Source organism: Rhinolophus hipposideros (assembly GCF_964194185.1).
Source record: "Rhinolophus hipposideros genome assembly, chromosome: X".
NCBI classification, from domain to species: Eukaryota; Metazoa; Chordata; class Mammalia; order Chiroptera; family Rhinolophidae; genus Rhinolophus; species Rhinolophus hipposideros.
The window spans coordinates 114,237,124-114,249,204 of NC_138046.1; the positions used below are offsets into that span (position 1 = coordinate 114,237,124).

General features: G+C 43.2%; 1 protein-coding gene across 11 annotated transcripts in view; it reads left to right on the plus strand.

Annotated features, from left to right (window-relative positions):
* SH3KBP1 (SH3 domain containing kinase binding protein 1) overlaps positions 1–12,081 on the plus strand; it is a 324,637-nt gene that overhangs the window by 71,249 nt on the left and 241,307 nt on the right. Inside the window, exon 1 of one of the 11 annotated variants that reach the window (XM_081043258.1) lies at positions 2,120–2,293. The exons of 9 other annotated variants lie outside the window; for them this stretch is intronic. In XM_081043258.1, the coding sequence (XP_080899384.1) occupies positions 2,243–2,293 (51 nt within the window). In that variant the 5' untranslated portion in view covers positions 2,120–2,242. Of the gene's footprint in view, positions 1–2,119; positions 2,294–12,081 lie in introns of those variants that run through there. One more of the 11 variants, XM_081043249.1, reaches the window with a different exon arrangement.

Below are 12,081 nucleotides of genomic sequence, written 5' to 3' on the forward strand. Positions count from 1 at the left end.
CTGCTGTCAGACGTGGGTGGAGGAATATCCTTCAACCAGTGACTTCTCCTGAATGAGCATCTGCTCCCAGGTAGCATTTAAAAAAAACACACAGCTTTATTGAGATCTAATTTGCATAGCATAAAATCGACCCATTTGAAGTATCCCATTCAGTGGTTTTTATGATATTTACAGAGCTGTGTAACCATCACCACAATCTCATTTCGAGCATATCCATCACCCCAAAAGAAACCTTGTACCAATTTGTAGTCACTCCCCATTTCCCCGCCCAGCCCTTGGCAACCACTCCTGTGTGCAATTTCTCCTTTTTCTTTAACATTAAGGGAAATCTTTTCTGACTGCATTATTTGCTGTAAGGAGACTGTTTGCCCAATGACACTGTTACTCTTGGCCCTTCAGTTACTCCTCACCTCATTCCTATCAGCAGCGTTTTAGATTGCGGAAATGAAATTTATCTGGAACTGGCAAGGGGATGTTTGTTATCGCACGTGTTTGGGAGGCTAAGGATAACGTGGACCTTGAGGGCAGTGTTATTAGCTGCTGAAGGTGACATCAGAGACCTGTGTTCTTGCCATTTCTCCTCCATGGCATTTTTCTGGCCATAGCTTCACCCAAGGGCTGGTGTCTCTGTGGTTGTCAGGTGGTTGTAGGATGGCATGCATTGGCAGTTGTGCCCTCTACTTCCTTGTTCACAGCTGGTATGTAGGAGGAGTCCTTTCCTCAGTCTGATTGGGTGAGCTTAGTTCCTGTTGCCCACCCTGCACCAATGATTGGCTTGGAATTCATTGGGCTACCCTCTGGAGCTGGGAATGGACCCTACGGGAGATGGGTGAGCACCTGTGACCTATAGTGGGCTCTGCTGGCTAGGCTTGTGAGTCATAAAATAGTCTGTGAGTGTTTTTGAAGCTGACTTGGGCTTTATGTGTCTGTGTAAACTGCCATCAGTTCAGATCTCACCAGTTCAGGATTTTTTTGTAATTTGGTCAGGGAAGTGCACTGAAGTTGATCTTTGGAAGTTTTTAATAGTGTGGCAATAGTGGGGATGGTGGTAACATTAACATATTTAGGAGATAAATGATTTAAGTCACATTAGAAAAAAATGATTGCTTAAGCATAGAAATGTTTAAATATATGACTAGTAGTAAATAATAGAAAACCAGTCTTATCTAGTTATTAGGCTAGCCCATTGGAATCTCTCCTTGGGAAAATAAAATAAAATCCTGTCTTGAATATGTCAGTATTCTAGTTACCACCGTGTTTCCCCCAAAATAAGACCTAGCAGGACCATCAGCTCTGAATTTGGAGCAAAAATTAATATAAGACCCGGTCTTATTTTACTTATTTTACTATAAGACCGGGTCTTATATAATATGATATAACATTATAGTATATCATAGTATTACATCTTATAGTAAAATAAGACCGGGTCTTATATTAATTTTTGCTCCAAAAGACGCATTAGAGCTGATGGTCCAGCTAGGTCTTATTTTCGGGGAAACAGGGTACATAGATTTGAAATTAATAGAAATTGACTTTCTTTCAAGTATAATTCATACTTCACGAAGCCAAACAGACATTCTGCCAGTTATTTGGACTTTATTAAGTTTTGTTTTGTATATAGTAAAAACATCAAGGTACGCCTCTGCTTTGCAAAGTCATTTATTTGATTGTAAGCTGTATTTTCAAGTCTCTTTTGGAGTGAGGTTTGTCCTCATGTAAGTAATGAGCATTTGCTGGTGCAGCCCTTAACGGTGAGAACGGATGTTGAAGAAAGCAAACACCATATGCCCTTTGTTTCCCGTGCATGTCCCCTCCTGGAGGCTGGGTGGAGTGTCTCAGCTGTCTCGAATAATCTCCATTTTGCTGTTACTGCAGACTTTGTGGTTCTCCAGCTCTCAGATGTTACTTACAACTTCTTTCTAATTAGGTGGCTCTTCTTCCTCTTTCTCCTCCTGGGTCACAAAGGTTCCGCACTCTTAAGTGCCAGAGAGTAGATTAATTTTGAAAAACGAGTTTCACTTGATTTGTGACAGAAATAAGTGCAGAGGATAAAAAAAAAAACCCACCCAGTGTGAATGTGTCGTGGGAGGGGCAAGGCGGGCTGCGTATGGGACAGGATGCTTAGAATAATTCAGCTGCCAAGTGAATCAGAGGGACTTGGAGTTCTCGGCGAGCACGGACCGCACTCCTGCCTGGAGTTCAGACACACTCAGCCCCAAATCGCCATTTCCCACCCCACAGAATGGAGCTGTCTGCAGCCAAAGCCCCATGTGCTGCAGATGCGTCTGAGATTGTAAGTAGGCCGTACATCTGTTTGGATTGTTATGTCTGCATCTTTTGTAGCCTGTTGCCTGACTACTTTGTAGGCCAGGAGGGAGGCATGATGGGGAATTTGGTCCCGGCTCAGTCCTTCCCAGATGGTGAGCAACACCATTTTCCACTTGGACCTGGGATTCAGTTTTCTTATTTGTGGTGGAAGGGGATTTCTTTCCGCAAGCTCCCCTCTGTGATAGAAGTGGCTTTTGGCTGAGTACCTTTTGTAGTGGTATCTATAAAGATCTGTCATCTGATATAATGGCTCTTTCCTTCTCCTGACCACTATCGATGAGTTTTTTTCCAGGGGACGCTGTACACAGCCAGCCCCAGCCAGCCAATTCCCCCTCCCCCCCGCAGGCAGCCCTTTCATCAATGAAGTGTCCTGATCATGGCAATGAAGGGTTGGGAACAGGTTACATTTCTGAGGCAGCTGGCCGATTTGGGAGTCTGAGATGAAGCTAGGTGTGGAATCCAGCTTTCCCGTGGTGGCAAGGAATAAAGGGGGTGAGTGAGATAAGAACGGGATGGGAGGTGGGACAGAAAGTCAGATCACGGTCCATTCAGAGCACTGTCCTGTTCTAGATGCTGGGTGGTGGGCGAGATGCTAGTCCTCACTCAGCGAACTGTATTCTGCGGCCACTAACAAAAATCTCTTACTTTTGTCATCTGAAAACCACAATCATTGCACCTCGCGCAATGGCTGGACTGTTTGAAGTAATGAATGTGAAAGCACCTGGAACTTGGTAGGCTCTGACTGAGCGATGTGTTTTTGCCATGCTTACTACCCCCCTCTCCTTTCTTAAGGGGATATTATACCATCAATGCAAGCAGCGTGCTGGGTTCTGGGAAATGGCACCCATGATGCTGTTGCTGGCTCGGTTTAGGGCAGCCTTGATGCCCAAGTTCTCTTGGTTGGTGTCATACGTTTGATCTTGAGGTCGGCCAGTTGGCCTTGCTCAAGTCCATGGCCCCAGGTGGCCCTTTTAGTCAGGGCCAAGTGACCCCTCTCCCAGACCAAGGAGATCCCAGGGAGAAGGTGTGAGTGGGTTATGCTTATGTCTCACTGATAGGTTTGCATTAAAGATTCTGGGGACTGGGGACCCAAGTCAGGCAGCTCTGTTATGAGTTCTAGAGGGAGAGTGATAATACAGAAGAGCCGTTTCCAGTTCAGCTTTGAGTTTCCAAGTTATGAATACCTATATTCAACTGGGGCAAGGGAGAAGAAAAAGAAAAGCTCCACCTTGAAGAATACTGCTCAGCTGCTCTCGCATTTCTGATTCAGAAGTAGACATAGGGCACTGTCAATGCTGACCTTCCATCCGGGTTTTTTCAGTTAACCTGTTGGTGGATTTAGGCAACCACCATGCACATCAGTCAATATCCATTTCCTTTTCACCATTACGTGTTTGTTTGTTTAGGGGACTTTCTAGACCCTGTCTTGTTCATTAGCTTTGCTATGTGCCTTCTATTTGTTAACTGTGGTAATTGCTGATAACAATGTTCCCTTGTCAGTCACAAGTTCTCCCGCCCTTTCCCCCATTGTATTCTTATATTTCATCTCATATTTAGGCTAAAATTGTTTGTTTTAGACTCCTCCATAACTGCATCTATGAGCTCTAACATAGCGCTAATTTTTATCAGTGATTTTGGAGACATCGTATCATCTGTACGCTTTGTTTTTGGTGCGCGATACTTTAAGAGTACCTTTTATCATAACCAACAGTGACATTGCGTATCACAATGTGCCAAGTTCAGTAGCTCTCTGTAACTCTTCATTGAAGTCCACTTTCATTCCCATGGCCGGCTGCACCTTGTATGGTCAGACACATGCCTACCTTTCCAGCCTTATCGCGGTCACCTTCCCACTCGCCATCACCTTCCACCATACCAGTGCCCTGGCTGCCCCAGCTCCTGCCAAGTCCTTTCCTGCCACTGGGTCCAGGCACTTGTGGTGCTCCCATTCTTTGGCTCTTGCTTTGCTGGCTTGCTGTACTTTTTAGGTGTTACTGGGAGAAGCCCTGCTGGGCCGTCTTATCTAAAGGGACTTCCTCCATCTTAAGTTTCCTTTCTCCCTTCCTGTCACATCACTGTATCTATTTCTTGCAGAGCACTTATATCACAGTCTGTAAATCCCTTGTTTCCTCGTTGATTTACCTGGCACGTGTTGTCTCCCCCACTAGAATTTCAGCCCCAGACGGGCAGAGGCCTTGACGGTCTTACTTTGCTATATTCCCAGCCACTAACTCAGTTCCAGACACAGAGGTGATACTCAACAAATATTTCTGGAATCATGAATAGAGATGGATGATGAATATAGCGGATGACTTTTAAATAGTTTGTGACTGTGAGCTGGTAAAGACAGTTCCATATTTTCTGTGATGGTCCCTCCCTGCCCCATCTGCCTCCGTTACTGCTCTGGCACTTTGGGAGCTCTCCATACCCCAGGGCCCTGTTTCACTCTCCTGGCAAGCCCTTGGCTGGTATGCGGAGTAACTCTCTAACTGTTTTAAGTATCATTTTTGTTCTCAAAATGAAAACCACCTGTCTTCAAAGTGATTTGCTTAAAACAAATGCTCATTTCTTTACCCAGGGCTTCTTTCCCTTCTGCCTTTCCCCGCCTCCTGCCAAGAATAATGGGAAAACCCTCTTATCTTGGAAAGTGATTTTCCCTCTGGTTAGAATCCAAAGCTGGATGATTTATCACCTAGTGTGTTGGGCAATAGCTTTTCCCTGCCCTGCTGCTCTCAAATGTTAGTGGTTTGTTCTCCAGAGACTTGAAGGGCTCACATAATGGGGCACTGCCCCTCTTTATATATTTCCGTTAAATGTCCTTCCTACAAGTAGAGAGCCTGGCTCAGGGCACCACGTAAATTGCGGCAGGTGTGGGGACAGTGCTTTGTGGTGGGTTGTTTGCCAGCTCATGGATACCTTACACCAACTCCAGGGAGTAGATAATATGATCTCATTTTAGAGATGGTGAAATGGAGGCTCACAGAGTTAGGGAGATTATAACCAGCCGGGATCAGAACCCACGTCTCTCTGGCTTCCAAATCTGTGGATTATTTGTCAGTGTTTCTCAGGGATTTTTTTTTTAATTTGGCTTTGTCCAGCAGTAAAACAAAAAGAAAAGCAAAAACAAGAAACACAAAACACCCCCACCCCAAACTGGCAACTTACCGTGTTTCCCCGAAAATAAAACCTAGTTGGACAATCAGCTCTAATGCATCTTTTGGAGCAAAAATTAATATAAGACCCGGTTTTATTTTACTATAGTATAATACCCGGTCTTATATAATATAATATAATACCGGGTCTTATAGTAATTTTTGCTCCAAAAGACGCATTAGAGATGATGGTCCAGCTAGGTCTTATTTTTGGGGAAACACAGTAGAACACATGTACGTATATGTAAACATGTGTGTAACTGCAATAAATTTCTTGAAACACTTGCCTTCACTGTGTGGGATAGCCTTTGATATTCTCCATTCCATTTTTAAAATGCTGGTCAGCATATAGTAGGAGTCCCTTTTTTTTAATATAGAATATATATTTATTTTGTCCTTTGATTTTTTTTTTAAAGATTTTGTTGGGGAAGGGGAATAGGACTTTATTGGGGAACAGTGTGTACTTCCAGGACAAGTTGTTGTCCTTTCAATCTTAGTTGTGGAGGGTGCCGTTCAGCTTCAAGTTGTCCTTTCAGTCTTAGTTGTGGAGGGCGCAGCTCAGCTCCAGGTCCAGTTGCCGTTGCTCGTTGCAGGGGGCGCAGCCCACCATCCCCTGTGAGAGTCGAACCGGCAACTTTGTTGCCGAGGTTGAGAGGATGCGCTCCAACCAACTGAGCCATCTGGGAGCTCAGTGGCAGCTCAGCTCAAGGTGCCGTGTTCAATCTTAGTTGCAGGGGAAGGAGCCCACCATCCCTTGCGGGACTCGAGATATTGAACCGGCAACCTTGTGGTTGAGAGCCCACTGGCCCATGTGGGAATCGAAACGGCAGCCTTTGAAGTTAGGAGCACAGAGCTCCAACCGCCTGAGCCACCGGGCGGCCCCAGGAGCCCTTTTTTTTTAAGGCTGAATAATATTCCATTGTACGTATATGTCACAGTTTCTTTTGTCTATCAGTGGACATCTAGGCAACCAAATCTTGGTTGCCAGGGGCTGGGGAGGAGGGGGAAATGGGGAGTTGCTGTACAAGGGGTGTAAAATTTCAGTTATGCAAGATGAGTACATTCTAGAGATCTGCTGTACAACGTCATCCTGTCCTTAATAATACTGTTTTGTGCACTTAAGTGTTTGTTACGATGGTACATCTCGAGGGTTATTACCACAATGATAAAAAAAATGCCGGTGAGAAAGAACCCTTTAAAATGATTGTGTGGCCCACTAATTGGTGGCAACACCAGTGAAAAGCACCAGTTAAGTGATATGTAAAATATGCTTACTTTATGTAGAGGTTTACATGAGGTAAGCTACTTTTAAAAATGTTTATGGGAGTATAACGTACGTATATAAATGCACATGAGAGGACAGCTTGTTGAATTTTTGCAAACTGAGCATATCTGTGTAACCAGCACCAGATCAAAACACATGCCATTGATTTAAGCTTCTTTGAATCCAGACAGGCATGGAGTATAACAGAACCTGATATGCCCTCGATTTGTTCTGAATTATGCAGATACACTTTACTCAATAGACTCTCTTTGTAGAGGTCCGTATCTCACGTTTCCAATGATGGGGCCTAACTGCCATTTTAGGTCTAATAACCGCTGAAGGAATGGAACAAGGCTCCCCGAAGGGTCATCAGAAATAGGCACAAAAGGAGGCTGACTGAGAAGGTGCCTGGTGCAATGCGACCAAGGATGAGGAGGAAAGGGCAAGGCCCCACAGTTGGGCGTGGGAACATTCAGGTGTGAGGATTTATGGTGAGAGTGACTGAGACCAATTTTACTGAAATGGGGGTGGGGAAGGGTAGCGAACTTGTGATTAGAGTCCCAAGCCCCTAGGAGTCAATGAACTTTTGTGTAAAATAAGGAACATCCACCTCTCACGGTGAGTATTGACTTGTAGAGAAAATTGTTTTCACATACTGAATCAAACAGCTTATTTCTTGGCAAAAGACATAAATGCATTCGGTACAGAAGCAAGGTAGAGGAACTTTGCTTTCAGAACGTAGGGGTTCTGTAAGGCTGTCTTGGTGCACAGACTGTACACAGTTCGTTGTAATGGGATGTGCGGAGAAAGGAAAGGAAGCAAATACTTCAATGTGCTTTTAAACATTACATGCTCTTTCAACAAAGTTTTATTAATTAATGCCTTTGTGAGATGCATTGATAGCTAACTTTTAGTGAAACTGCAATAACTTTGAATCAGGGACTTTGGGATAGTACTAAATCCCTCTGTGTTTGTTGAGTAGATAAGTTCTGATTCTTTGTTCATTTGTGTGAAGGTGTGAAGGAGTCTGAATTCTTGCACATTTGGTATGTGTTTCCTGCTGTTCTTGACCTATAGTACTCACTGTGGGTTCATGTTTAATTCTGTTATGTGTCATGTCTGTGTATGTGTAAGAAAAGTCCCGGGACTGTAGCAGACACACAATGGAACAAGAGAAGACACCTGCTGGGGACAGGGTGGCTGTATCTGACTTACGTTTCCTTTCTTGGCACCTGGCAACTTGCCAGGTACTAAGTACTTACTGATGAATGGAAGGAGAAAGGAAAAGAAAATCATCGCTAGCATTGAATAATGTGTACTGTGTGTTTTGCCTCTATTATCTGTGAGGTGGGTACTGTTAATATCCTTATCCCTAGAGTGACCTCATGGTCCTGTTCTGGTGTGTGCCTGTTGTCCTGACATTGACATGGGTAGCACCCTGTTTCACTCTAAAATGAGGAATTATTTCACTCTGAAATGTTCTGGGTTGGATAGACAGATGAGGAAACAGGCACGGTGAAGCCATGTCTCTTTGCACAGTCGCCGCTAGTGAGACGTAGTGCTGGCATTCTTTCCTAGGAGTCTAACTTCAGATCTTGTCACTTGACTGCTAAGTTCTGCTGCCTCATGACTTAGGCCAAGGAACATGGGGTATAAAAACAGCACTTTTTGTTTTTCAGTCCCAGGATTTAGTAAAAATCACTGCTGGAATGTGTGACTCAGGGCTGTGAAGTGTGTTGGGCGAAGATGCATTGAAACCCTACATGTGCTTTCGTGGGTAACCCTAGACAATTAGTAGCCTAGAGAGATAATACCTTTCACATGTGGTGGTGCTTTATCATCTCCAAGACCCTTCTTCCTACATTACTGTGTTGAAACTTCTTGTCCACTCTGTGAGGTGTGTGGTATTTCCATTTTACAAAGGAGGATGGGCGATCAGCAGGATGAGGTGGTCACCTGCCTGAGCTTTTACAGCCCGAAAAGCTGCTGAGCTAGGACTCAGCTCAGATAATCTGCCTCCATCATCAGCACATTTTCTACTATACCAGAGTTGTCTCTCAGCTAGACGTGCTCACACAGCTATTTAAGGGTGCTGTGTGTGGAGGATTAGGAAGTCGTCTGAAAGACTCATTCATTACCCTAAGGCAGGCTTTCTCAACCTTGGCATTGTGGACGTTTGGGCCCGTTTAAGTCTATTGTGGGAGACTGTACACCATAGGAGGTTTAGCAGCATTCCTGGCCTCTACCCACTGGATGCCAGCAGCACATCCTCCCCTAGTTGTGACAACAAAAAATGTCCCCAGACAATTGTCAAATGCCCCCTGGGATGCAACTGTCCCTGGTTGGGAACCACTGGCCTAAATATAATACTAGCAGCATTTAAAAGAGGGAAAAAGACAACCTTGAAAATGTTAGACCTATCATTTCCCCCTCTAGTTCCTAAAGCATCAGAAAAATTATCAAAAGACCCACAAAGGGGCAGAAAAGAGAACCAGCAACACATTTCACGTTGAATTTGCTCCCAAGGAAGGTTAAGATACTGAGAATTTTTTCAAGGTAAAAATCGCACAATTAAAGGTTTTTTTAATAGAAAATTTAGAATAGAGATCAGCTGAAATATATGAAATCTCCTGTAATCCTACTGCCCAGAGATAACCACAGATTACATTACACTGTATCTCCTAACCTTTTCAACACACATATATAAATGTGTATATTATTTTCCAAATAGGGCCATGCCACAAATGCTGTTACAATCAGCTTTTGTTTTAGTTTGAATATGCTACAAATATCTTTCCATATATATGATATAGAGCTGCAAAGTTTTTAATGGCTGTATAGTATTTCATTGTATGGCTACGGAATAATTTATTCACTCAGTTTCCTGTTGTGTACATTTGTTTGGTTTCCAGTTTTCTGTTTGCTATTACATGCAAAACTGTGATGAATATCTGTGGGTGCACTCTAAGCTCTTCACAGCTTTTTTTTCCTTATAGAAATTTCAGCATCAATTGAACAAGATATCTAATTCATAAGGTGCTGGATTGTATTTTGATAATACATACATTTACCCCTTAAAATTATAAAAATGCATTGATAAAAATTTGATTATGCACTAGGTTTGCAAAATGGAGTGTGGAAAGTTCTTTGGTGTTCTGATTAAATGATGACTAATAAGAACCCGTTTAGATTTTATGCCTTATTCATGAAAACCACTCTTAAGTGTATTGGGCCATTTCCTGAGTAGGAATTACAGCTCAGGAATGATCATTGAATCTTCCTTTAAAACTCTGTTCACTGCTGAGAGAAATTTAGGCCTATGTTCTCATGAATTCTCATTGCTCATGGATTTTTCTTATACGTGTTTAAAATGACAAACTCACCATAAAAACATTCAAACTATACAGAAGAGCTTAAATAAATTTACCCACTTTATTCTCCCCTTGTTTGTTTTTTCATTCTCTAGAAATTTTCAATCCATATACAAACATTAAACATATACAGATTTTTTAAAAACCCACAAATGGATAGCAATATGTAAGGTCTGATCCAACTATCTTTTTTTAGTTAATTTATCTTTCTATGTCTGCACCTTATTCTGTTTAATTGGTGCCCTATTTGGGGTTGTTTCAGGCGTTTCTTTTTCTCTTGCAACAGAGCACCCTATTTTATGAGTCTATCTGTAGGATAAATGCCAAGCAGTGGACTTGTTGGGTTAAGAGTCTATGTCCTTAGAATTTTCATAGATACTGCTAAATTGCCCTTCCACCACCAATATATAGCTTGACTTGTTTCCATCAGATGTTTTTTGTGTGTATACCTGGCATAAAGTATGGATTAATAAACTGGGAACACAAAAGTTGAACCTCGTCTACAGGAAGGACTATGATTGGTTAGGAGAAGACCATGATTTCTCTAGTGACCGTTGTAGGCATTGTTTTTTGACCTTGGGGGGTACTGGGGGGATATAGTATATTTCCTGGTTTTCTCCTGGGATTGATCGAAAACTGGCTTTTACTTTTTTGAACCATGGATTAAGAACTACATGTGTAAAGCTGGGAGACAATACAAACATACCTCGGAGATATTGCGGGTTCCATGCCAGCCATCGCAATAAAGCGAGTTGTAATCATTTTACTGGTGGAGGGTCTTGTCTTTAATTAGTAAAAAAAAAAAAAGCAACATCTGTGGAACACAGTAAAGCAAAGTGCAATTAAACAAGGTGTGCCTGTACCCAGGTAGGCAATTTTCTGGTAGTATTTGATGATGCATCTCAATTTGAGTTGAGGTGGCTAGAAATGGACCTTTGTTACTAAAGAGGTTGTAATATTTACTTCGCAGTGGCTCTCTGAAACAGAAGAATGTGTCATTTGGCACTTGGTACGATGTACAAGTGTAAACATAACATGATATAATCATTTCATAGTCATTTTCACCCCTCTTATCTCTTCCATCAAGTCTTTGCCATGTTTCTCCATTCTGTTTTCTCCCAGGCCACATTAATTTGTTTGCACTGTCCTTTTAACAAAATGATAATTATGGCCAGTACTGCATTTTGGACCTTTTATTGTTTTAATTATCTTAATTTTGACCAGCTCCGACTCCCTAACGAAATTTGAACCAGCACTTGGCTTCTAGTCTTCATTACCCTAGCCTGGCGTCTGCCACATATGTATTTTGATTGGCTGCTCAGTTTAAAATTCTCCTTATTTTACGGGGCTCCCTGTCCATGGATACTCCCCTTTGCTGGCCCCAGAAAGGTGCTCATTAAGATCTCTGTTGCCTCATTCTTCCTTGTGTTGCTTTCCTGCCCAGAGAAGGGCACAGCAAGGTGCCATCTTTTATTGATTTTGTATTTGAATCAGTGGAGGATAGCTGGCGTTTGAAGATAGTTCTGTGAACCCTTGTGGGCGCAGCAGCTGCCCGTAGCCCTGGGTGACAGTGTGAAGGGCCTGCGTTCTCCGAGAAGTTCTCTGATGGGCACTGCAAATGTTCACTCAGTGCAGTCTTGGCCAGAATGTTCTGAGTCTGCCTGGGGTGAGCCACTGAGATACAGAGAGGAAAGTGGGTCTCAGGAAATTACTTCTATGTTGGTGAGCCTGAAATTGGGACAACTCTTGGGGCATACCCCCTGTTCACGTACTCTAGCTAGTGATGGAAGGTGGCCCCAAAACTGGGGGCCCCTGGTCTGGAAGGTGAAAGCTGAAGTCTGTGTAGGTGTGGCTCTGGCAGGGCTCCTTGCAGGGGAAGAAGGGACTGTCCTCTGCCCTGTACCCTGCCCTCGGAGGGGGCCCTGCTGACACGACTCTCTCTGGAGCTTCCTGGGGGATGGCCTGA